The sequence below is a fragment of the Bos indicus genome, chromosome 10, assembly GCF_029378745.1.
Source record: "Bos indicus isolate NIAB-ARS_2022 breed Sahiwal x Tharparkar chromosome 10, NIAB-ARS_B.indTharparkar_mat_pri_1.0, whole genome shotgun sequence".
NCBI classification, from domain to species: Eukaryota; Metazoa; Chordata; class Mammalia; order Artiodactyla; family Bovidae; genus Bos; species Bos indicus.
Window position 1 is genome coordinate 61970351 of NC_091769.1, and position 27240 is coordinate 61997590.

The 27240-nt window shown below is 39.8% G+C and overlaps 1 protein-coding gene across 3 annotated transcripts in view; it reads right to left on the reverse strand.

Moving 5' to 3' along the window:
- SLC12A1 (solute carrier family 12 member 1) overlaps nucleotides 1–27240 on the reverse strand; it is an 87994-nt gene that overhangs the window by 50573 nt on the left and 10181 nt on the right. For 2 of the 3 annotated variants that reach the window (XM_019968881.2, XM_070797599.1), the window contains exons 3-14: nucleotides 26818–26949; nucleotides 26587–26662; nucleotides 20717–20812; nucleotides 18346–18485; nucleotides 17198–17308; nucleotides 14753–14864; nucleotides 12667–12794; nucleotides 7505–7589; nucleotides 4200–4351; nucleotides 2948–3055; nucleotides 2531–2654; nucleotides 430–531 (exon numbers count right to left, since the gene is read on the reverse strand). In XM_019968881.2, coding sequence (XP_019824440.1) covers nucleotides 430–531; nucleotides 2531–2654; nucleotides 2948–3055; nucleotides 4200–4351; nucleotides 7505–7589; nucleotides 12667–12794; nucleotides 14753–14864; nucleotides 17198–17308; nucleotides 18346–18485; nucleotides 20717–20812; nucleotides 26587–26662; nucleotides 26818–26949 — 1366 coding nt within the window. Of the gene's footprint in view, nucleotides 1–429; nucleotides 532–2530; nucleotides 2655–2947; nucleotides 3056–4199; nucleotides 4352–7504; nucleotides 7590–12666; nucleotides 12795–14752; nucleotides 14865–17197; nucleotides 17309–18345; nucleotides 18486–20099; nucleotides 20196–20716; nucleotides 20813–26586; nucleotides 26663–26817; nucleotides 26950–27240 lie in introns of all 3 variants that reach the window. The other variant, XM_070797600.1, reaches the window with a different exon arrangement.

A 27240-nucleotide genomic window follows, 5' to 3' on the forward strand; every position in this document is an offset into this window, starting at 1 on the left:
TGCACTCAGCAGGTAATTATGGGAACTACTCATCCTTCTCTTCTGCACCGTGGGCAGAAAACAAATTGACAGTAAGAAAGTTTCAAATATATACATTCATTCCACTTCTGTGGTCACTTTCACCCTGGAAATAAACAGTGGTGTTTTTCTACTGCTGCAATAAATGTGGTTTCTCTTGCAATGAATAATTTATTGCCGCAGGAGAAAATTGACTTTACGGTTGGTCAAAAAGGCCGTTGCTCAAATGATTCTTTTTCTATTTCAGAAGTCGCCCCCCAACTCACCAAAAGAAAGTGAATTACACTGCCCACTAGGATATAAGGAAACATATAAACAGAGATTCAGTGGTTTTCACTGACTTATTTCATCTTGTTGAGACGAACGAAGTGGTTTGCTTTGGTTTATTTTAGTTTTGAAAAGTCAACTTACCTGGAGATTTGGCATAAGAGGCATGAAAGCAGGAGAAATTAATAAGTGCATATGAGGCCAGGAAAAAATTGGAGATGATGGGAGCGATGGTGTTCAGTTCCGCTGTGAAGGAAGCAGAATTGAGTATGTACATATGAGTGATGAGACCAGGGGCTGAACAGCTGTTACAGTCTGGAAGTTTGACTTTATTTGGAAATTGAAACCATAGCTAGCATCTGTCAAAGTTTAAGAAGGTTGTGATTTTTCTTTGGGTCTGAACTCATTTGAAATGTATTTTCAGCCAAAGTTTCTGTAAAGTAAGAAACAAGAAAACTCACCAATAAAATAGACAATCAAGATCTCTACCCACAGAAAATTCAAGTGGAAGTGGATAGAAAGTTTGGAAACCAGATGACAAAATTCCCTGTAGCTATTGCAGAGGTACCAAATCCAGGGCTCTTTATCTGCTTTGTATACCATCAAAGGGTTTCTTAAGTGCTTCAGTATTAAAGAATCCGCCTGCCAATGCAGGAGATGTGGGTTTGATCCCTGGGTCAGGAAGATCCATTGGAGAAGAAAATGGCAACCCACACCGGTATTCTTGCCTGGGAAATCGCATGGACAGAGGAGCCTGGTGGGCTACAGTCCATGGGGTTGAAAAGAGTTGGATACGACTTAGTGACTGAGCATGCATAGAATCAAAATGTTCTACAGGGTGACAGGTTAGTTAAATACCTGTACATCAGAACCATCTAACAGGATATATCTCTGCATATACCCAGCTTGCTCTCTCTGACTTTCAGAATTTTTGTTAGTCATTCCTACTTGTCTATATCTCTAGAGAGTTTTACCTCTGAAGGTTTGCTGAAAAAAAGTTTTACCTCACTAGGTAAATATCCAGTATGGTTAAATCCTAGCTGGGATGTTTACTCTATGATATAAAAAATAATTTAGAGATGTTCTCATTTATCTGAAGATCAGACAGCTATCACCTTCAGTGAAGAAGATGCAGGTGGAAGCTGGGTGTGACTGTAGAACATGGATGCCAGCAAGAATGTAGGCAAAAATAGCTGTCGCAAAGCTGGCACCATGAAGCTAAGCTACTGGGTTCTGAAAGAGTGACATTTAAGACTATTATTTAATGTATACGATTTTTAAAATCTGGGGCTATTTGATCACTTAACTGAAGTCTAGGACAATAATTGAAGTCTTAAAGTTTAAATTATAATTGAAACATATATACACATAATTACTTTTTCATTTTTAAAAAATCTAACAAACATAGATTTAAAAAAAAATTAACCAAAAAGTGATTATGTGTAGACATGGAGAGTCATATGTTCCCCTCTTCAACCTTGTGGAAATCTTATAAGGATGTGTGAATTATAGTCACTTCCTGAGTTTATGGGATGAGGAGAAGCCCTCGTTGTTCAGCACTACTGCTGAATCTGACTCTGCCTGTCTATGCATAGTTACTGTCATCCTTGCCATCTGCTCACCTGCAATGGTGGTACCTTAAGGAGGAGTAAGGAATGTGCAGGCTAACTTTGAGGTGTGTGTCTCTTTGAGATTATGTAGCTGTTTCTATATTGCTTAGGGAGAAAGAGCCAAGGTAAGTGGTTCTCAAATATTAGTGGTCTATGAATTTTGGGAACTTGTAAAAATTAGGATTCTTTATCACCAGAGATTCTAGCTATGGGATTGGGTGTGACCAATCCACAATTTTCCAGATCCACAGGTGACCACATTTTGTGGTCAGCAGACCACATTTTGAGAATAGACATTTCAGCTCTCCTGCTGGTGGCCAGAAGATGTAAGGACAGGTGGCAGCTGGAGGCAATGTGGGATTAGACAGTATCAGGCAGGTCAGAGGAAGGAGTCAGTTGCATTTGGTTGGATGGATTTCCAACATTCAGATTCAAAGAAGAGATTAAAGTCTGAAGCCCACCTCAAGTCCTCCAAGGCCCTCCACACACAAGGATTTCTCATTTCCTTCTTAGATTGCAATATTCCCAAATGCAGTATTAGACATACAACAGATACTTTCTCAAGGTCACAGGAAAACCCTATGAGTAATCGGAAGAATTTGTTGGCTTTCAGTAAGAATAAGAAAACTACAAACCAATAAGAATGAACGCCATGGCTATAACAAAAGTGAGAAAGTATCCTCTAAGGGGCTCATTGTTCTTCCCATATCCCTTTGCAAAGAACTGCAGAGCTTTGTAGATGTTGTCCTTGCACAGAGCCTAATGGAAAAGAGGAGAAATTCGTCATTTATATCTATGCAGACTCATTTTCCCTGGGCTATTCAAACAAGAAGATTTGGGGAAAAGACAAAGTGATACACAATATGAACACAAGTTAACACTGCAGTTTATCATTCTTTATATTATTTGAATCGATCTCGACTATGTGGCAGACATAGCGTCGGAGCCAGATGCAAACATTAAACTGTTTCAGAAAATGATGGAAAATGATCACCGGTGAGAGCAGATATCTCAGGGGGAGGGAGAAGCACGTGCTCTTATGCCTATGTCACCTGGAACACTTTGGGCGCGCTGACGAGGGAGGCCAGGGCCGAGGAGAGTGTTGCAGAAAAGATCCCAGCAGTGATGAGGGGGCCAAACCCTGACACCATGCTCATGACCTTGAGGAGAGAGGTTCAAGTAAGGAGACTCATCCAACAGAGTTAAAACAAAAATTTGAGCCAAATTTTAATGCAAATGCTTCCCTTTCCACTTTCTGGGGTTTCGAATCTCTTTCGTAAGCTAATTGCTTCTAATCAGATGTTTTCCCCCCTGCTTCATTCTGAGTTCTTAATAGTTGTTTTTTTCAAAATGGAAATGCCTTTGTTGTTGCTGTTTTTGGATAAAAGGAACAAATGCTCACCACAATATGTCCAGAAGATACTGGAAAGAATAAACAAGGAAATTATTTCAAGAATTTTTATATTTTTCCCCTCTGTCCTTTCTGGGCATCTGTTTCTTGGTCAACGGGAAATTCTATCCAGCAGAAAGTGGTATTTTAATAAAGTCTGGGGAGGGACTCAGCTGTTTACCAATCTTTTTAAAAGGCATTAGCCTTTCTTGTTCTTCCTGCACATAGAAGCTTTTCAAATCTTTGCTTTTCCTGTGCTCATTAAACATAAGTTTAGGTCTGAGACATGATGAGATTCTATCAATTTAAGTCATGTTTGTAATAATGACTTCAGCTGAGTTAATTTCTCTTTGTTGGTTATTAAAATAGATGAATGAAGCCTTCACAACAAATTTGCTTCTCCTTCTGCTCCCCAATCATTCAGGCAAATTAATACGTTTTAAGTTCCATAGTCTCGCCAACTTCCCTGGTTCCTTTCCCCCTCACTCTTTTTCCCCTTCTGCCACTCACAATTCCCCGCTTGGCCTTGTCCTCCACACACTCCAGGACCATCACAGAGGCTTTTCCTGAGTGAAGCCCAGGCATGAAATGTGTTCCAAGTGCTAACTAATCGAAGTCTCTCCATCTGCCCACCAGGAAATCTTACACGATTGATTGGAAGATGCATAATGGCGGGCAGTAATCTTTCCCTGGGTGATGCAATTCATACAACTGCCTGTTCTCTCACCACCACAGTGAGTGTAACCACATAATGAATGCCTATAGGACTCCCTTTCCTCCCACACAAATTATTCCTTGCTGAATTAGAATCAGTCGATAACCAATCTGTTGGAGAGTCAGAAGTTTCATTACACATGATGTTCTAAAAAATGGAAGCAATAGCAGTCAACGTTATTAATTTTTGAAGTTCAAACCTGGAAATTGTTCATCAGCCCATACTGACATGGTTCATGTCGACATCTTGAGAAGTCGTAGCCTAACCCACAGGCTGCTGAACCATTGCAGTTCATCCCAGAAATGATGGTGTCATTCACGCTCCCAGTGGCATCTCGGACCACACAAGCCCCTGGGAAAACAACAAGGTCTGTCATTTCTTTACTTGAAGGGTTCAGATATCCCCCAAAGACTCAAGCAGAAAAGAATCTTCCTGCAATGCAGGAGACTCAGGAGATGTGGGTTTGACCCTGGTTGGGAAGATCTGCTGGAGGAGGAAATGGCAACCCACTCCAGTACTGTTGCCTGGAAAATTCCATGGTCAGAGGAACCTGGTGGGCTAACAGTCCATAGGGTCACAAAGGGTCAGACACGACTGAGCATGCACACACGTTTTTCTTCTGAAAACATACTTAGTTTAATTTGACCTATCCTGTCTTCATGGTCAATATTTCCTCTGACGTGACACCTGAAAGTTCCCATCCTCTGAGGCTTGGGAGCGGCCCCTATCTCTAAGGTGTCCTTGGGTGGTTAAAGTCCTAGCTTTCTGCCTGCCTCTGTAAGACGCTTGGGATTGAGACTTCTTTCCTTTTGGAAGTACACATAGCAGTGCTTTCTTTGCACGTAATATTTATTCAATTCAGATTTCCAGGTTAATGCTACTGATTGGGAGCTTTTCAGATAGAAGGATTTATTTCCTCATCTGTGAGAGAACCAAGGGATGACATTATTGAATACTAGTAATTAAGAGAGCTGAGCTCTTATTTTCAACTAATGGTATTCTTTGTATAATTTCTTAAACCATTATAATTTTACTTTTTATAAAATTTCAATGGTTTAAATGATACAGAAACTATTTGGGGATAAAATGTTAAGATTTCCTAGGTAATATGTGCATGCATGCTAAGTCCCTTCAGTCATGTCTGACTCTGTACGACCCCATGGACTGTAGCCCACCAGGCTCCTCTGTCCGTGGCATTCTCCAGAATTCTCCAAGAATACTGGAGTGGGTTGCCGTATCCTCCTCCAGGGGATCTTCCTGATCCAGGGATCCAATCTGTTCTTATCTCTCCTTTACCACTAGAGCCACATGGGAAGCCCTTCCCAGGTACTATTCATGGTCAAACTGCTATATCAAGTATTTATCTCAGTGTATTATTTTTGTACCTTTGAGTTAATTTCTGTTATTTTCTATAACAAACATCCTATGAACATCTTTGTGCATACAATTTTTCTTCTGTAATTCGAAGTATTTCTTTAGGATAGATTCCTCAAAATGGAGTTGTGTGCATTTTAAAGATTCTTGACATATATATTTTAATTACTGATTTTTCTTCTGAATTTTTCTAACTGTATTCTCTGCCATTATGTATTTGACAGGATTATTGAGATATGAATATAGCTGTGAAATATATACATAAATTTTTCTGAACTACTTTAAGGGTAAATACTTTACAAACTAAATGCCAATCAATGAAACTGTTCATTTTGCTTTTCAGTCTCCAGCCAGATGAGTTCTCATTCCTTGCTAGTTATTTTAAGAGACATTCCAGTAATAGATATTAATGGGAACTCTCAATTATAGAGTTCATACTCTTTGAATTTATACCCTTTGAATCAAGGAAAGACTTAAAACTTACTGAATCCTTTAGTTGAAAGAGTCATTTAAAATGATCAGTGCAGGAACCCTTTCTATATAGCCCTGAGAAGTGGCCTACCAACCTCTACTTAGATACTTGAAATTGCGAGTGTTGGTTGGTTACTAAGCAAAACTATCCAGTCCAGATTTTACCTCTTTGCACTGTTCATTTATGCTGAGCTGACTTTTAAAAATCTTGTGGTTTCATGTCTGCATAATCAAACTCCCCAAATTCCCATGAAGCCATGAGCTATTATTTGCACTAATGACAGGCCAGGGACCTCATGAATATCCTTTTCTTATCCTGAGAAAAATATAGAAGCACATGTTTTTCTACCCATCAGAAACCAATAAATGAGAAGAATCTCTGAAGTCAGGCCTATACCTTTATTTATCCCTTCCTTTTTACTTTGTAGGAGAAAGAAAAACCATTTGTGAACTTTAGGTAGTTTCAATGTCATTTAAAAAGTATTGATTTCCTAAAGCATTGGAATAATATCCCTTGATTTGTAACTAAACTTGGCAATGTCACAATAGAGTTAACAACATTATCCAATTTCTGGAAATAAGAGGCAATGAGAGAAGAAAGAATCTAAGTTAATTGTTTTGCTTTTTTTCCCCCAAAGAATCCAACTCAGAACATATGTACTATCTCAATTTCCTTTCTAGTAAGCAGAGGACAACCAGAATGTCCCCTTTTAAATGGCCAGATGGGATTCCACAGTGGTCCAGCCTGGGGCTGTATTCATAGGTGTGCACAGAAAAATTTTCTTCTCTGAATATTTCACATTCCTTCCTCTCCAGTAATGGCACAAGCCGGAGGTGACCCCCAACCAGGAGGAGGTGTGGCTGCAGGCAGCAGGTGGAACAAAAGTCAGTTTAAGAACAGCAGGCAAATTCACATATTTTCTGCTCACTGAGCAATGTGGGGGCTGGCCGCCCCACACTGCTGGCAGCTGGGTCTCATTCTGATTGCCTGCCAGTTGGTGACGGTGACATTTCCACATTAGGGACAGCAGTGCAAGGAGGAGTCACAGTCATTCATTCTATATCTTTCATACTTTTCTAAGGGTTTTGTCATGGTTGTTTTTTTGTTTGTCTTGTTCTGTTTTGGACTCGTATTCTGTCCCTCACCGGCCTCCTAAAGGCAGGGGAGGAGGTTGCTAGAAGTGGTGGCTTCCCTGGCAGTGGAATTATTACCTGCAGCAGCAAAAAATTCGCTTTTGTGTTCAGGTAGAATGAAAGTGAAAGTAAAGTTGCTCAGTCGTGTCTGACTCTTTGCAACCCCATGGACTGTAGCCTACCAGGCTCCTCTATCCATGGGATTTTTCAGGCAAGAATACTGGAGTGGGTTGCCGTTTCCTACTCCAAGATATCTTCCTGACCCAGGGATTGAACCCAGGTTTCCTGCATTGTAGGCAGACGCTTTACCATCTGAGCCACCAGGGAAGTACCAGAGACACCTGTGGTTACACCTTAATTGCATTCAAACTCCTAGAGGACCCAACAAGGGAATTAAAATTGTTGTCTATTAAAAAATTTTCAACTTATGTTCCATGGAAAGCCATGAAACATAAAACTTGACATGAAAAGCAACTGGATCCCTTGTAATTCTGGCATTCTGACACCAGAGACAACATAACTTACCCACACAAATGGCGACTCCTAAGTAGGCGACAGTGGTGATGAAGATGGCCAGCATGGTTCCTTTGGGGATGGCATCTTGGGGATCCTTTGAAAAAATAATGTAGAGGAACAAGGAGATTGAGTGGAATAAGAAACAGATATCACTTGGAGTTAGTTCTGTATTTTCAAAATTTTAGGCTACCCTTCCTGGGGCAAGTTCTAAAGAGAAAAAAATCAAGCAAATGGCAAAGAGCTGAGGTCCAGTTCTTTTTGGACAAAGACCAGGTGTTTAGAGTGAATAAAGAAATCTGTCGAACTTTGTGCTGAACAGAAGAGACCTGTAACTGACCAGGAGGGAGTTTTTACAGAAAAGTAGGCTAGTTAGTTCACTCACTAATACCTCTTTCTGTCCCTCCCCTTAATCTCCTGTGAATTTCATGCAGGTGTATGGACCATAGAGTACTGAGGGGGTGGGGTAACATATCAATGTAACGTATCTGGTACATTGGCGATATATCTCTGTGTGTATTTGTTTTGTACTAAGCTTGCTGCTGCTGTACTAAGCTTAGCTTTAAAAGATCACTTTTGACTGAGCAAAAAGGATGATCTGCTACATTCGCCAATCCCTCAAACTCCTCATTTGAAATCTAGTTCAGGAATAACTGCAATGAGAGATATTTAATTTCCATAGGCAAGCATAAAGAAAGAGGCAAATTTAAGCTTATACCAGAAAATGGGCTTTTCTTTTGCCCATAAATGTATATAAATTCACTGAGCTGAGCTCACATCATATATAATATACCATTTTATATCCTATTTTGGGGGTTGAATCGTATCATAATCAATTTCCAAGCAGCATAACTTCTCTATAATAGAGTTCAACTTAACAGGGATTATTAAGTAGAGATTTCAATGTATTCATTACCTATAAGACAGTGCTGGCATAGAGTAGAAGTCAGTAAATACTGAACTGAGGAAAGCACCATCCCAGTAGGCATCAGTTCCCCCTCCAGAGGACATGAGACTCATCGATACAAGTGAGCAATCAATGCAGTCAAAGTCTGAGTTCTGTGTTTCATTAACTTAAATCTGCTGATCAAATCCATCAGAAAAATCAACTCATGACAAATGCAGACTCAACCTGACAGCTGGAAATGTTAATTAAACCAAGTAAATCTGTCCCCACAGGGAAGTAAGCCAGCCCTGTGGAGCCATTCTGTAGTCATTCATTTCTTCCCACTCTTGTAGGAATATCTGTGCACAGGATTTGTCTGATATATAAAACCTCTTCATTTCAAGCTACTGTCTCCAAAAGAGAATGTGTGCACTGAGTAGCACACAGAGGGAAAAAGAGGGCAACCATGGCTGAAATGAACCTCACTCAATATCCATTCACAGTATGTTTCAAATTTTCTTCCAGTGATGAAGGATTTCTTGAGCTCTCAGTGAAAATTGAAAAATTTATATAAGTGGGAAGAAAGGAAATATATAAAAGGAAAAGAGGTATGAAGATGAACAGAAGTGTTATACCTAAAACACAAAGATCCCCTGGAGGAGAGCATGGCAACCCACTCCAGCATCCTTGCCTGGACAATCCCATGGACAGAGATACTGGTGGGCTACAATCCATAGGGTCACAAAGAGTCGGACACGACTGAAGTGACTTAGCAAGCATCCACCCCACTCTACACATAAGATAAAATTTCCATGTAGCTGTAGACATGCTACAAGCTCAAATTTTCCTTATTTAGGAGTTACTTGAGGGTCAAACGATGTGATATAAGTTGGGATGCCAATATCTTAATGTCTGATCACATACTCACACTGCCTGTTCTGGCTACTTTTCCTCTAGTCAGGACGAGACTTAGATTCTTAGTTTTCATTCCAAATGTTTATTTCCATCCCTCAAGAAGTAGCACAAAATCTCACCTTCCTTCACCTTTTAACATTAAATATCATATTTTTCCCTCCTTGGGACATAGTACAAGCAGGCTTACCAGGTTGCTGCTGGTTGCGTGTCAACCATATCCTAATCTTTCATCTCTGAAACTGCATCTTAACTCTCCTGATTAGATCTGTGTACCTTGAAAATCTTCTCCCACACACATATTTACAGACCATCAATAGTGTGTTAACAAGTAGAAGATTCAGGATGGGAATCTTGTATAGCATCCCCTTGTGCCAGTTCTAATTAGCTGTCCCTATCAGCCTGAAGACCCTCGGAATCTTGAGAAGGATTCTGAGGTTGTGAGCAGAGGTAGTGTCTTGCATATCCCCACAATGTGCAAATAACATGTTTACTAACTTGAACTGAATTTATTATGCTCTAGTTTCACTCTCAGAAACAATTATTGTCTATAAGTCCAGAACTTTGGTTGCCACATCTCAGCATGTGGCCATCTTTTAGTCCTTAACATGCTTGACCCCTCTGGCTTCTGATCATGTTAATTATCTCAATGCATCATCATCTCTTGATTTCCTTTCTCTTGGGTTCCACAGTCCCTTAGCTCTTTCTCTCTCTTTTTTTAAAATTTATTTTTAATTACAGGTTAATGTAGTTACCCACTAGACATCTCCCCTCTGATGTCCTTCTTCCATTTTAACCCCAATGGCTAAATCTGAGCTTCAACATGGAATCAATTCAGTAGGTTGCAACTAGCATGAAAACAATACAGTAGAATAGAACTGATGTGAAAACATCAGAGGACATCATTTGTAATAAAGTGTTGAACTGTTTAGGAGAAATTTTTATATGTAGGCACTTGGTTGTGATATATAGTATTTCCTTACAGTTCAGTTCAGTTCAGTCGCTCAGTCGTGTCCGACTCTTTGTGACCCCAGGAATTGCAGCACGCCAGGCTTCCCTGTCCATCACCAACTCCCAGAGTTCACTCAGACTCACGTCCATCGAGTCGGTGATGCCATCCAGCCATCTCATCCTCTGTCATCCCCTTTTCCTCCTGCCCCCAATCCCTCCCAGCATCAGAGTCTTTTCCAATGAGTCAACTCTTCACATGAGGTGGCCAAAGTACTGGAGTTTCAGCTTTAGCATCATTCCTTCCAAAGAAATCCCAGGGCTGATCTCCTTCAGAATGGACTGGTTGGATCTCCTTGCAGTTCAAGGGACTCTCAAGAGTCTTCTCCAACACCACAGTTCAAAAGCATCAATTCTTCAGTGCTCAGCTTTCTTCACAGTCCAACTCTCACATCCATACATGACCACAGGAGAAACCATAGCCTTGACTAGACGGACCTTTGTTGGCAAAGTAATGTCTCTGCTTTTGAATATGCTATCTAGGTTGGTCATAACTTTTCTTCCAAGGAGTAAGCATCTTTTAATTTCATGGCTGCAGTCACCATCTGCAGTGATTTTGGAGCCCAAAAAAATAAAGTCTGACACTGTTTCCACTGTTTCCCCATCTATTTGCCATGAAGTGATGTAGATCATAGTAAAAAAAAAAAGAAAGAAAGAAAGAAAAAGCATCCTTTCCAGTTCCTTTCCTAACTCTAACAAAAGCTGACCTGTTTGATCCATTTTTCCTGCCATGGTCTTGTCCAAACTGCATGCTTGAGAAGGATCAAGCAAACTCTTCTTCACGTCTTTGATGCCTGGTATAAGTAACAAGTGTTGGCTGAGTTGAACCGACTACTAATCAACAAATAATAAGAACTTAGGCGAAAGAAAGCACAATAGTCTTTGAATGTGTTCTTACAGTTTACCGAAATTTAAATCTGTGACCTCTGATATTTTTCCAAATCTAAGAAACCAGAAGCTCAACGTCCAGTTAAATTTTGTTAAGCAGCACTACTTACTTACTTCATTATGAAGTTACTTAATTTTTCTGAGCCTCAGCATACTCATTTTTATGTTCCATCTCTGCTGAAGAATTTATCATGGCATTGTAGTCCTTAATATAACAAATGTGAATGCCTTTGTTCATTGACTCAATAAATATTTATTGGAGCTTTGCTAGCTCCAAGGACACAGCACTGAACAAAACCAAAGGCAAAGTCCCCACTTTTACGGACTTATATTATAGGGCAAACATCTCTCATTCAGGCCCCTTCAACAGCCTTTCTCCTAACCTTGTAAGGATGCTCAGCCTATCAGGGCTTCTCCACTTGAATCATGAGAGACTCCTTCCTGTTCCCACAATTTTCCCTTGCCTGTCTGTCCTTTTGTCTTCTCTGCCTGGAATACCCTTACATTTCCTGATTGTTGTCAGTAACCAGCTTTTGCTTTTACTTACTGCTTAAAAGTTTCTTCATTGCAAATATTGTTCCTAATGTAATTATTTCTTCTTTATTTTTACTTCATAATCTACTTGGACAATGCATTCAGTTTGCATATATATATATGTACATATATCTCCCCTGATAACTTGCAAATATTTCTAGTCTTCCAAAGTTGATTGCAAATTTGTTGCGGTAAAACCTGTGTTTTCTATTTTTTTTCATGTGTGGTAGAGATTATTTATTGTCCTTTAATATCCATTCTCACCTTCCTCATTTTAGTACTGTTGCTGTTGTTGCTGAATCACTAAATTGTGTCTGACTCTTTTGTGAGGAGCTTGCCAGGCTCCTCTGTCCATGGGATTCTCCAGGCAAGAATACTGGAGTGGGTTGCCATTGCCTTCTCCAAGGGATCTTCCCAACCCAGGGATCAAACCTGTGTCTCCTGCATTGCAGGTGGATTCTTTACCACTGAGCCACCAGGTAAGCCCATCTTTTAATATTAGAACTCCCTAAAATAATACTGCTGCTGCTGCTGCTATGTCACGTCAGTTGTGTCCAACTCTGTGTGACCCCATAGACGGCAGCCCAATAGACTCCTCTGTCCCTGGGATTCTCCAGGCAAGAATATCTGGGCACATGGCTGTCCAACTAGACATTACATTTCCCAGTCTTCCTTGCAAGGAAGGAAGGTAAAGTCACAGAGGGGGCCTCTCCAGTGGCTCAGCTTACTGAATAAGACGTTTGGAAGAACTATCAGGAATAGGAAAATTTGGCAGTAAAATTTGTCATTAAGAGAGAGAACTTTTTAAGTAACTAGGAAACCTTGAAGAAATCTTACAGCTTTGAAATCTATAGAGAAACACGGTCACTGTTGATGACTGTAGCTCCCCGTCCTGCCCAACTGCACCATTGCTTCTTAGAATTACAAAGCAGAGGAAATAACATACCTCCAAATCTCCCGAGATATTGGCACCAGCAAGGATCCCAGTTGCTGCTGGGAAAAAAATGGCAAAGACAGAGAAGAAGCCTTCACCTTTTGTGAAGCTTGGCCCAAAATTTTCTGCAAATATTGATGCTGCAACACAAATAATGAGAAAATTATTATGTAGACTTTCTTCACTGGCCGGAAATAAAGTTACCTTTGGCTTCTGTAGCCCTAAATGCAAACGTGTTCCTATAATCTAAATGGAATGAGCTTGAAGATATTGGTATAATCTTGATGAACCTCATGTTAATATTTGCCAGGTATCAAAATACATGTCACAAGGTTTTAAATCTCTAGAATATACTCTGGAAAGTCAATAATTTTCATGAAAATGGAGACCCATGTTGTCTGATTTCTTTGAATCTAGAAGACTAAAAAAGAAGGAAACAAAATTTTCTCATGATTGAACTGGCATACCCACAAATATACTGCATCATATTGCCCTACACACATACAACTACATTCTCACATGTATATATACCTTAGTCAGCATATTGCTTTACTACACCTTTTTTTTTGAATTGTAGAACCTTGTGGATGAAGCCACCTTACAGTTTTGATACTAATGTTCTAACCTTCCTGACCTTTGTCACTAGAGACTGGATCTTAGATCCTTATATCAAATTCTCATGTATAAGAATTCTCATATACAGTGAGGAGCTTTGGTCATAAAATAAAAATACACCACAGGTTGTCACCAAGTTATTTAAATGAAATGGAAACAATCTAGAAAAAAAGAAAAACACAAGGGAAAACAAAGAAAGAAAAGGAAGGAAGAAAAATGTAAACAAAAGAATCTAGGGAAGCGCAAAAATAAGAAAAAAAATCGAAAACATCAAAAAATTTATGGCAGGAGCTGGAGAAAGGGAAAAGAAGCACAAGGAAAAGGATATGCATATCAAGCAAGACAATCTTTACAAAGAAAAAGAATCGGGAAGAAAGAAGTGATGTGATATAAGAAGGGAACAAAAAGTGACAACCAGGTAAATATTGACGGGAAATATAAAAAACCTCAGCCGTGGATTCTTGAGTATGCTAGGGTGGAAAGCTAGGAAAGAGGGGATAGGCGGACTAGAATAGAAGAGAGAAGTAAATGTTTATGCCTTGATCACAGCTGCTATGTTAATAGTTCCTACAGTCTTTTCTGTTTGAAAACCTGACAGTGATGCTCAACTAGATAATGTCATAAGAAAGCACGGTACAAAAATGACTAGCAGGATGAAAAAATGTCTGTGTTTGATTTTGGTGCTCCCAGTGGTTGGGCACATTGTCTGAGCTGTGTTCCCTTTTTTGCACAGACACCCCTACTGTTCGACAGAGACAACGTGTGCAACACTTTAAGGTCTTTTTTTTTGTTTGTTTCAGATAAGGCTTTATTGGGGCCCCAGCTGCAGTAGAGGGGAGCCAGAACAAATAACAGGTTCTCTTGTTGCCTGGCTCCCTGAGCAGGGGTAAGCTTGTTTCTTTTATGGAGTGAGGGTAGGGAGTGTGTCCAGAGGTTGGACCAGAGGGCTGGGCTTAGGTGTTTTGCCCACCTCTGAGGTAATATTGTGTGCAGGGGGCATGTGCTTTTGCTTTTAATCCCCTACTTTTGCTCTAGACTTTTCAAAAGTGGCAGATGATTTTTTTGGTCTCTTTGTATCTTTTGTCTGTAATTTTGCCCCAACTGCGCATGTACACGGTTATTTTTAGTCCAAAAATATATAGTTTCTTTATATTTTGCTGCTTAAGGAGAGGTTTATTTTGTAGGTTCCAGCACTTTAAGGTTTTCAAAGCATTTTAACATCTGCTATCTTACTTGCTTTTCAACATCGCTTTAGGAAGTTGCTATTATTATTCCCACCTTGGCAGGAAAATCTGAGACAAACAGTGTTAGGTGACCTGTCTAGCTGGCAAGCAGCAAGGTTGAGACTCACTCTGGCTCTCCTGACTAAAACCTGAGAATATTCCCTGGGCCTCCAGTGGCCAGGGCAGGGGTTATGGGGATGGTGATGGGGGCGGGCAAAGAAGAAGCTTTTATTGCAAAGCAAGCTATTTGACACACATACCTTGGTAATTAAAGAAACCTCTGGCCCTTTTCTCATTGTTGGATGGAATGACAGTTCCAATGAAGAAGTTTGCAATAGCAATGAGAAGAATGATCAGAAGAATCACTTGAGCCTGGAATGACAAAGTAACAGGAGGTCAAATTAGATTTATTCAATGACCTTTTTACATAGTTATAAAAGTTGTAAATGTCCACTGAATAAAGACCCTATCTAATAATTCCGGCTAAGATTCTACTATCCAGTGTAGGTAATAAAGGTGTTCTTATAAAATGGCATCTTAATAAGCCTTATTTGGCCTAAGAATAGATGTTACATTTTCAACGGGTGCATGGCTTCTGAGGTAGTGCAGCGGTAAAGAATCCACCTGCCAATGAAGGAAACATAAGAGATGTGGGTTCAGTCCTTGGGTTGGGAAGATCCCCTGCAGGAGCAACTGGCAACCCACTCCAGTATTCTTAACTGGAAAATCCCATGGACCGAGGAGCCTGGTGGGTTATAGTCCATGGGGTTCGCAAAAGAGTCAGACACGTCAGCAACTAAACATGCATGCATGCATGTGCTTGGGCACTTGAAGGTGATATTTCAAGAGCATTCTAAGTATTAAGCGGGTAACTTAGTGCAGCGTCCCTAGGAATGTAAATGGAGCCAAAAGATATAACACTGACAGAGTTGTCTTCTTTCCTCGGCAGAGCTCCTATGGATTCTTCCCCTTCCTGGGACTAACTGCAGGAGTATGAGAACACAGAATGAGGCACAGAATTCCCAGGATGCCTAGTGCACTTGAGGTCGAGCGATCATACCCGTGTGTGCTCAGCACAAGCTGTCTCCAAGGCTGACCAGCCAAATCATCTGTTCTTTAGTCCCTCTGACATTTCAAGGTGTTTACTGGCTTGGCTCTTTCCCTCAGCTGGACATGCACTTCTCCCTACATTTTGCAAACCTATGTCTTCACAGAGGCTTTCTTGCCCACTGAATCTAAACAGTAACAGCTAATGTTTAGTGAGGGCTTACAGTACAACAGATGCAGTTTTAACTTTACCAATATCCTTTCAGGTAAATAATAACCGCCCACAACTGTATGAAGTAGGTAATACTGCTATCATCATTTTAAGGATAAAAAATACTGAGGGATAGAGAGGTTAAGTAATTTACCAGAGGTCGTATAGACATAAACCAGGTTCAAATCCACTCTAACTACAGAGCTAGAGCTCTAAATTCTACCTTCTACTGTCATGAAACTACATTGCCTCCCTCAGGGAATAGTCTAACGTATGTTCCCCCTGCTATATTCTATCTCAGTGCCCTGTTTATTTCCTTTATAGCACTTCACAGTTTACCATTCTATATTTACTTTTTTATTACTCATCTCCCCGTAGACCATATGCTCAGCTATGGCAAGGATTGTGCCTGTGTGGGTCACACTGAATATCCAGTGCCTAGCAGAATACCCAGCACATGATAAGCACTTCATCAGTTTTTGTTTAATGTGTGAATGCATAACCCACAAATAAACACCATGTAAGAATGTTTCCTATTGCATTATATAAAATGGGAGGTTTGGGCTCTCTTTCCATTTCTGGTGACCACTTGAGGTCTAGTTACTGCACCTAGGAACATAAGAACCTAGGAGTTTCGATTGTACTAGTCACTGTAGTGAGTTACAAAGCAAGCAAAAGACATTCTCCCCACCATTCAGAAATTTACTAACTGGTATACTAATCACTGAGTGACTTCCTTATTGGCTCAGATGGTGAAGAATCTTCCTGCCAATGCAGAGACACGTGTTCTATCCATGGGTCGGAAAGATCCCCTGGAGAAGGAAATGGCTATCCACTCCAGTATTCTTGCCTCGAGAATCGTGGACAGAGGAGCCTGGCAGGCTACAGTCCATAGGGTCACAAAGAGTCAGACATGACTTAGTGGCTAGACGACAACATACTAATCATTAAATCCAGATATTCTCTAGTTCCAGGGCCTCTGGTACCCTTAGATTTGCTGCTAGAGTACGGGATTTCAGAAGGGAATGACAGTTTCTGCCTCTGTTATCTTCTCCCAACACACTTGTCATATCTTGTGGATGTCAGCGTTCACAGTCAGCTAGGAAGGGGATACCAGGGAAATGAGGAAAAGACACAGGCCTCCAGTATGTACTATTGCTATGACCACAAGGGGTCTGTGCATGAAGATGGCAGCAATCTTGTTGGCTATGTCACTGTGACTACAGAACAAAGGACAAAATATAGGCCTGATCACATGAGCTATGTCTTACTACTGCCTGAACTTTGTGCTTTGAGGACTTGTTGTTCCACTGAGCACTGACCAGGCTCCTTTTACCATAGAAAGTAATAATAGCAATTCCTTTTGAATATGGAGTTCCTTCTATTCCTGCAGTTTGTTCAGGAAGCTGACTAGCAGTTGTTGGTAATATCATTTTGAGAAACTAACCTTTGCTTCCCATTCCATTCCAGCTACTGAAATTCCTAAAAGAATCACCACTGTGATGGAGCCTATGATCCGGATGTCATTGGTTGGATCCACCATCATCGAATCAGTCTCCTGGAACAACAACAAAAAATCCCCCCTAAATAGTTAGAAGTTTTTTTTTTTTGGTCTGTATGTGTTATTGTAGCATTTAACAGTAAAAAGAGATACTATGCCCTGCTGTCTGGGGATAATAGAAAAATGAAGTGCTCATAAATTTGAGAAGATAAAACATCTAGCATTACTTTTTCCTGTAATAATAAGCCTTTGATAGCCAAGGTTAGGAGTTAAAACTTTTAGAGATCCATTCTAGGCACAGCTTTTGAAACTATTGTAGCACTAAGTAAAATTATGGGTATGTACACTTATCACATTTTGTTTCAGGAGAACAACCAGTTATTTTTGTGTGTCAAGGGGAATCCTAGAGAGATGAAAATGAGTGGTCTCCAATGTGAATATCAAAAAATAAGTGCTACTCAATTAAAGAACAAACTATGAACTATACAATCCACTCATTTATTCATCTGATTTTCAAATAGAAGTACTATTACCTGTTGAATTCAGTATCCGCTATCACTCCCACAGAAGGAGGACTGGAAGCTAGCTCATATACTAGTTAATGAATGTGCTCACATACATACCATCCAGATGGAGCACCTGTGCTAAAAAATGCCCAGTTTCCTACAGTGAGTCCTAATGTTTGAACTTTCTTTCCCTTTGGACATCTGTAACCATAATAGTAATATTGATGCTGACAATAATGCTCATTGTTTATCTTTTCTTTCATGTTTTACCCTGTATTTCATGTCGATTATTTCAGTTGATCTGTACCACATTTATATGAAAGACATAGGACAATATTATTAACCCATATTATGGATTTGAAAAGCAAGGTCCAGATGAACAAAAGGGCTGGTCCAAAATCTGTCAGCTGGTAAGTGTGAGAGCCAGGACTCTAAGAAGTTCTGATGCCAACTATATTCAGCTTCCACATTCTGCACAATAAATCTGTTTCCTCTCATCTTGCCATAATGATATCCTCTGGTGCCCTGGAAAAGCAAATTAAACTGAATTATCTTGCTTAGATGAAGAGAACAAAAGCTTTTAATTACCTTAAGAAGATCTACCACAGTCTCAGCAAATCCCACCACATACATAGCAACAGCCACTGCATTGGCAAAAGCAAAGATCAAGCCTATAGATCCACCGAACTCAGGCCCTAAGCTTCTGGAAATAAGATAGTAGGCCCCACCTGAAACAAGAAATGAACATGTTTTATACTGACGAACTGCTAAAGGATTTAGTTGATATGACCAAATAATTTTGACTGTCTGAGAGCATTTAAAATACTAACTATTCTAATTTTTTATTTTAATAAAAATATTACAAATCCTAGTAATTTTAGAAATCTTGTGTCAACTTAATGAATAACTTAGCCCTTCTTTGAATTCTGTGTATAATCTACAATAGAACTATCTTGACTAAATAAAATCTATCCAAACCCATAGTACACAAATGCTACAAATAAGGATACAGCAAAATTTTCTTTCAAATTCTTTGTCTTTTGAAAATATAAAATTATTTGTCTCTAACTTCATTGGAGAGTTCAGATTAATAATTTCATATCTGAAATTTCCAGAAACGGGCAGGCACAGGCAGAAAATGAAGTAGGTAAAGTTTATCAGTGTCATTCAAGCTTCATTTCTGGTATAATTTTTGGTGTATATTTATTACATCAAAATTGATAACTATATAGTGCTATGTATTATCCACTTTATACATCAGACTTAGTTTTGACGATTTTAGCTCAAGAAAGCATGGTTGTCCCCAAATACCCATATGTGAATGGGGTTGGCAAGTGGGAAGTAACATGCAGAGAACTTAGGATGATTGCTTCTCTCTTGGACTTTGAAAAGGAAGTTCTACACATGGCTGTGTCCTTCTGGGTATGAGAAAGACTGAGCCAGAATGGCTAATCACCTTGAGAGTTCTGAAAGAAAGTTCTGAGTTCTGAAAGCAAAAATAAATAGTTGTTGAAAGGCCTAGGTGACTGGATGTTATCACAGACCGTGTGAGTTCATGACTTCCTGTCCTGAACTATTGGTAAAAGAATGACACTGAACACACAGAGAGTCAAAACTCTCTCTCACTGACACCTTTTCACTGTTTCCTCCCTAGTAACTCCTTTGGGTGAAGGGGCAACACCTTCTCTAAAAATGTAAATTTTTATTTGGGTTGGGCAAATCCTCATTATTTCCATTGTCCTGATTACATTAAGTACATTAGCAGCCAATTACTAGACTTGGTCGAGGAAGAAAGGAAATTTGAAGAACAATGACAAACTTTACTCACTCATTCCCAGCCCAGGCCCATATGTTCCTGGATGATTTGAAAGTAACCCTTTGTTTTTTTTTCTTTTTGAGAATCTTCTGAAGCCTGTTGGCCATTGGCAGCATAGCGTTGGGGTGAACTCTGAGGGCTCACTGAATGTCAGGCGTGTCAGCTGGGATGCTCAAGAAGACCCCTTCTAAGAGGGCCTGGGGAAGAGCCAGCGGGCCTCATCCAAGGCACAAAGAAACCATTTATTTCACTTTAACACATGCTTTCTTTCTAGACACCTGGTCATTCTCTGCTTTATAAACATGATCAATCACAGGAAGTCGGCCCAAAAAATCTTTTCTGGAGATCTCTTAATTTTAGGTGAAAAGAATCAGGCCTTGCTATTTAAATTTTGGATTATTTTGTTTTGTTTGAATCCTTTGGGAACTAATTATCAACGTACAAATTTTACTTCCAACATTAAAACAACCCTAGACATCACTACATAATCAAAGCTTATAGTCACAAGTGCATGGATTTGGCTTACCTCCTCTTACCACTCCATTTGTGCAAATAGCGGACATAGAAATACCTGTAAGTGTTGTCACTACCACACTCAGGCCGATGATGATGACTCCAAGACCTGAAAAATCCCCCAAGAAAGGTGTTTGGCTCCAGGACTTCAAGAAGTCACCAGTAAGTACTTCAGGAGGCAGCAGTTTGAACCTTGTCAAGGAATGATCTGTCTCCCCATGAAAAACCTGAAATGTTCTAAAAGATCCCATTGCATCCAGGTATAGGAAGGTCTAGAAGGTACCTGAAATGTACTAAACTTTAAAACCGAAGCTGTGTTGAGGAATCGGTTTTCAAGAAACACCAGCTGGAGTTGTGCAGTAGCCTGAAAAGTAAAGCATTTACCCAAGGAGTTTGTGCATATGGACTCCATGACCTGCAATGTGCCAGAGAGGACTGTTAGACAAGAGACCATAGCTGACCAGAGTAGACGGGGGCTATATGGACAGTACCTTATGTTTTCTTCTGGGTCCAACTTCAAGAACAGCAAGCTACTTTCTTGTTCCCACCAAAAAGAAGTAAAGTATAATAAAAAGTTTTTGCCTACCAGTAGCAAGCGTTGAGAATATTTAGATATCTTAGAAATTTTACCTCCACGAACAAACCCGTTAGTTGCTATTGCAGAAGTTGACAACCCAGTAATAGAAGTGACCATGGTGGAAAGAAGAATTATGAGAACTCCAAGACCTGTTAGCAATGAAAGACAGAAGATATCACATTTTACTCTTCTTCCTTGGATTCCCTATTGCTGCAAACTATACTGCTTTGAATTTCAGTTTTCACATCCAAGCCTTTGGGCCCCAGTGGAGTTCCTTCTCGCTAAAGAGAAACTGGTTTGCCTGGTATAAAGATCAAGTCAGAGAACTGCTCATTATGATGAAGGATGGTCTCCAAAAGTAAACAATCTAAACTGCGGCCCTGGAAAGAAAAAGTTGACTTATGCTGGTGTCCTGGGAGAGAAGTTACCCTGGCTGTGAAAAGAGAAAACATAACATTTGACCTTCTCTTTTGCTTGAGAGGAACCTGAATGAGAAAGCTGGGGTTTTGACAAAGGTTAAATCCTTCTCCATTTTTCTTGCATCTCTCTTGCCTGGCAGGGTAAAAAAAGGAAAAAAATGGAACCAACTTGGATTACCTTTGAAAACACTTCAGAAATGTCAGTGGTGAACTCTTTGAGCCTGTGTTGCCTTTACCTTACAAATGATCTTGCAGGTCACAAGTTTAATTACCTCCTCTGACATATCCATTTGTAGCAATAGCAGAGGTGGATAAACCAGTGATACCAGTCACTGTCACGGCTAAGCCGATGATAATCACACCAAGACCTCAGTTGAGAAAGGAAAAACAAAGGCAATTAAATGGTGGAATAATCCACTTAGATTGTTTACAAAAAAAGTCAGCAAGTCTAGAGTGAACACCAAAGGATCACATCTGAGTTTAACAAGTTGGTCTGGAAGCCACCACAGAGGAAACGCTCAGGTTTTAAGTTTTCTGCCCATGGTAGCACAGATCCAAGAAACACAAGTCCTAAGATGTGCAGTACAAAGTTGCACCTACCTAAGCAACTATGGCTGGTCAAAATTTAATGTGAACCTCACTATTTATGAAGTTCTAGATACTCAGAAACATAATAATTGGTCTGAACAATCCCAAGCTCTTAATATTATTAGTACAGGGTAAATGTTCAACTATCTTTTTATGTATATTTGATTGTGTAGGAGTGGAAAATCATATATATTAATAGTGTAGAAAATTGTTCATCTGGCAGATGAATAAAGTAGAAAGAATCAAATCAAACTGCATTTACTTATTGGCTATGTGAACTCTGATAAGTTACCTATTTTCTGAGCCAGAGATGGCAATGAAATTAGAAAGAACGTGTGTAAAGTGGCCATGTATGAAGAAAGCAGCGGCACGTGTAAAGGCAGAATGCATGTGTAAAATCGCATAGTGCATACAACACAGTACATAATCAAAGGTGCTGCTTTTTAATCATATCCACAGCAGTCATAGCAGTTACTGTTTATTAAAAGCCAAGTATATATCCAGCTGTGTTAGACAGTATGTGAAATGCAGTGAAAAATAAAAATGAAAAAAAGCTGCCCTCAAGGATCTTATGGTGCAGAATCATTTACTGTGAGAGGGAGAAAATAGACCAGAATTCAGAGGAAGGCAAGGCTGTTCTCACTTTCAGGGAATTCACAGCCAGGACACTGAAGGACAGCAGAATATGCTGTTGCCAAATTTGCCATGTTAGCATAAGGATTACTCTGAGCTAAAGACAACTGAAAAGAAGCAGATATCTCCCCTTATTTGCCTAAAGGCAGGACATAAATTTGTAAAGGTGTCTCCTTTTCCCTTTCTCCTGGGTATAGTTATCAGCTAGAGACTGGAGACAGCTGGAAATGGTACTAGAGGAATCTACATAGACTTTACTAACTGGGCCTTATCTTCCACTAGTTCTCCCCCATATTTGCCTTTCCACAATGTGCCACTCTAGACAGTCAGTCTTTCCCTTTGTCTTGTTATTTCTCTAAAAATGTGTTGTTCTTTTGCTCAGATGCTTGTATAAGACCAAATTCTAACCACCCCTTTGAGTTACTCATCACTGAGGATTCCCATTTATAGGCACAATGGATACACATGTTAATAAACTTCTGATTATTTTTCTCTTATTAATCCGTATGTTGTCAGTCTAATTTACAGGGCACTAGCCAATGAGCCTAAGATGAGTAGAGGGAAAATTGTAACTTCTTCCCCTTCATTGAAGGCTTCCCTCATAGCACAGTTGGTAAAGAATCCACCTGCAATGCAGGGGACCCTGGTTCAATTCCTGAGTTGGGAAGATCCCCTGGAGAAGGGATAGGCTACCCATTCCAGTATTCTTGGGCTTCCCTTGTGGCTCAGCTGGTAAAGAATCCGTCTGCTACGTGGGAGACCTGGGTTTGATCCCTGGGTTGGGAAGATCCCCTAGAGAAGGGAAAGGCTACCCACTCCAGTGTTCTGGCCTGGAGAATTCCATGGACTGTATAGTCCATGGGGTTGCAAAGAGTCAGACAGGACTGAGCCACTTTCATTTTCATCCCTCCATTACCTTTCTCAATGGACCAGTCCTGTAGAAACTATCAGTCATGTCCAACTCTTTTGCAGCATCATGGACTGTAGCCTGCCAGGCTCCTCTGACCATGGGATTTTCTAGGCAAGAATACGGGAGTGGGTTGCCATGCCCTCCTCCAGTGGATCTTCCTGACTCAGGGATTGAACCCGCTTCTTCTGCATCATCCTGCATTGCAGGTGGATTCTTTACTGCTGAGCCAGGAGATCAACCTTAAATTCAGGGAGAAATTATAGGCTCACAGGCACTGAAATCATGCTGGCTGCAGCCAGAATGTGCTTGCCTGCACCTGTTTGGTGTGTTCCCTGACATAAAGTGAATGCTTCGTAATTGTTGTTGGTAGGCTCTTTTGTTCCAAGGATGTAAGAGGGGCAGTCAGCTAAGGGGCTGTGATCTTTCTGGCCATGCCCTAGACATAGGGGACATGGAGGGAGGTTAAGAACAAAAATGGGAATGAAGTATTGGAAGCTGGCTCTTTTGACACCGTCAGTTATATACTGGTTCTAGCTGAAGTTTCTAGGCTCTTTTACAGTTTACAGTGCAGTAGGGAGAGGCTAAGTTGGGCATGAGATGCAAACTTAAGACTATTGGTTTGGCCCCTAGAGTTTATCTTAAATACTTGGTGTTGTAAGAAATGATTGCACTAAATTCTGTGTATCTTTTACAGGGATCCTGTGATGAGCATTGCTTCTATATCGCTGTGCAGTTTCAGGTCTGTGTGCCACTAAAGATGGTTTCCTTTTATTTTTTTGCTCATTAACTCTTGATGTTGTTTCATAGCAAATGTTTAGCTTACCCCAGCAACTGGACTGAATCATATAGCTTGCATTTCATGATATTAAAACTAGTCCGACTTTTAGTATTTTCCTACCTTTATATTCACTTTGCCTTTATTTCTGAACAATTCTTAATTTATCCTTTTGCATTGTGTATAATTCTGTAAACTACTTAGAATTAAACAGCAAGGGATTTGCATACATCTCACAATCAAATATAAAATCCCAGGGTAAAAGCAACTTAGAAAACATCAGGTTCATCCTCAAACTTGGGTCCTTGAACCACCTGCTTCAGGAAATGCCTGTGGTGCATATTTAAAATGCCCAGACTCACTGACTTTCCAAGTGAATCCCAGGACTCTGCAGTGTTGTAACTAACTTCCCAGGTAATTCTTATGCACCCTTCAGTCTGAAGATTATTGAGCTATCCTCAGCCTATCTCAATTTGTGTCTGCCTGTTAAGGAAGATTCTTAGGCTTTATCTTCAAAGAATTGATTGGGAAACAATTAATCCAGCTCCCTAATTTTTAGACGAAAAAGTGAAATACACAGAATATAAATGACTTGCTTCAGTCTCATCTGCTTTTCACACCCTTCTTCCTTACTCGATGGTTAAGTTTATTGGATACTACATGCCCCAGCCAAAGTGGTCAAGACAGAGAACAAGTAGATGGCATTATCAGCTCATTCTAGCGTATACTTTTGGGGACAAGGCAGCCAAAACTTATGGCCCCAGAATGGTTACCCAAGGACTATAGCTGCCATTACTCCTGGCTACAGCTTCATTCTGACTTTGTTTCCAGAGTCTGAGCTTGAAAGTGTATTCAGATTTCTTCCCCAAGCTCCTCTTAAAGCAAGAAGGGAGTACGGACTCGTTTGTTTTCTTTCCCAATAAAAAGAACACAAATGGGACCCAGACAGTGATTTAATCAACTCATTCAGTTTTAAGACCGTAGCAAAGTCAAGTAAAACTGAGTAAGGTTGATAGTTAAGTTTCTACTACTTACTAAAGTCTATTTTCTCAGAGTAAAGAAAAACCAAAAACCTCCATTTATGGAAAAACCCACTGGACATCCATTTAGGTAGAACTCTACTCTCTTCTGAAGTTAGACTTGACTACTTAAACAAAAGATCTTTATTGAAACAATATTGATATCTGAAAGTATAATACACAGTTTAGCACAAGATAAAATTCTTCATATTCTGCAATTTTGCGATAATCATGAAGCTGGATTGACTGGGAAGAATAATGTGAGATCTGATTAAAGTTCAGATTATTGCCCAAACATATGGGTTTCAAATAAACTGCATTCAAAACAATCACTCTTGCCCTGGGCCACACTCACACCTCCAAACAAATTGTTTCCTGATGATCTCAATAAGTTACTAAACTGCCCTTAAAAAAACTAATTTTGCATGAAACCCTGGAGCAACAACTTGGCAATATTAAGATGCAGATTTTCCATGGAACAGCATAGACTTACTTTGGACCTGAGGCTGTAAGTGTTCATTTGATATGCATCATAAAGCCAGCAAGCAGCCTTTTGTCAGGCACCCAGCAGTTGCCAAACATGCAATAAGGAAAAACTATGGGAACTGGTTCCAACTCTTTCTTTCTCATGTTAAGTTTCTGGTGATTCTGAATCTGTTTTGAGGAGTGAAGGCAGTAAATAATGACCAAGTACCTTTTTTATGTGAATTGAGACACATTTTGGAGTAGAATCTGAAAGCACATCTGAACTTCCATTTTATTGATACTCATGATTTTTAGCTATGCACCCCCCAAAGTGAATATATAATGTATTTTCCATATATAGAGAACACCATTAATTTTTGTCACATTGAATCAGAAACTTCAATAATATTCAAATAAATTTTCATATAAATTTAAGTAATATAGTCTCAATAAAAATATTTTCCATCAAAAACAGTACTTTAAATGGAATATAATATCTAAAAACATTAAGCACTCAAAATCATTTCAACATCATACTCTTTCCATTTAGAAAAATTAGCAATAGTTATTATCTTATTTATTTTATTATCTATTATTTAAACTTCTATCTGGGAATACTTCTTTAACCTTTGTTTTCTTACTGCTTGTACCTGAAAGTAACACAATTCCTTTTTTTTTTGGAAATTCAGCATTTTTATTAGTCAAGTCACATTTTCCCCAGTTTTCCTACAAGGTATTTTTGTCCAGGGAAGTTTTGCCAATAATCATAAAGGGGGATACTCTGATGAATGCCGGTATGTCACCAAACATGAATATATTATTTAAAACGAATGAATCTCTATATGCCTGTACACCTAAAACTCTATGAAAAGATGAAATATTTACTTGAGCATTTATCTGGCTGGCAAGCTGGAAAATTCCAGCCTCCCAGAGGTTAACCCTTTACCTTTCCTCCCTGACAAACATTGACAGAGAGGCAAAGTCAAAGAGCCCAAGTGTAGATTAATTCTGTGACCTTCATCTCACATTCAGCATTAAAGGTGAAAACCAGTTGCTTGCTGAGTTTTTAATTTACATTGAAAAGTATGTCGTGGGTGGTGGGGGGAGTGCTTACCGATTCCAGCTTCTCCAACAATCCAGGAGAGGCGAATGAAGAGCATGACACCCCAGATATTCAGCATACATCGTACCTGTGGGTTGAAGGAGCATGAAAAAGGGCGTGAGACGTGACAGTGGGACAACACCCAGGCATCACTGCGACTCTTGTTTTCAGGCCTTGTTAGCACGTAATCCAGTAGGACATTGAACAGACAGCTTTCATTTGTAAATAGAGGAAGTTTCTTACCAGCACACCTTTCACCCATCCAAACTTCACAGCGCCAGCTTGATCTTCTCCCTTGTTTTCAGCTTGTTCATCTCCAGGTGTCCCTTCACCGTTAGCAACCACATCAGCTGAACCTGGGGCCACTGATACATTCTACATTTTTACGGACAGCGAAAACATGATATCTGGTCAACACGCAGTTCCAGAAAACTTCCAAAGGCAAATCAAAATAGTTGACATAAAGCGTGTGTCAAAAAAGGAAACATTCTAGTCATTTTAATAATATGATTATTTTTTGCCCCGGGAGATGATGTGTTCGTTCTGCGGGTGATTTTAGGCACCACTGAGACTGCAAGGGTGGTAAAGGAAACTGGGCAGTTCTTCTACTGGTGAGAATATTACCTAAGGAGAATGATCAGAGTTGGACAGATTTCGAATACAAAA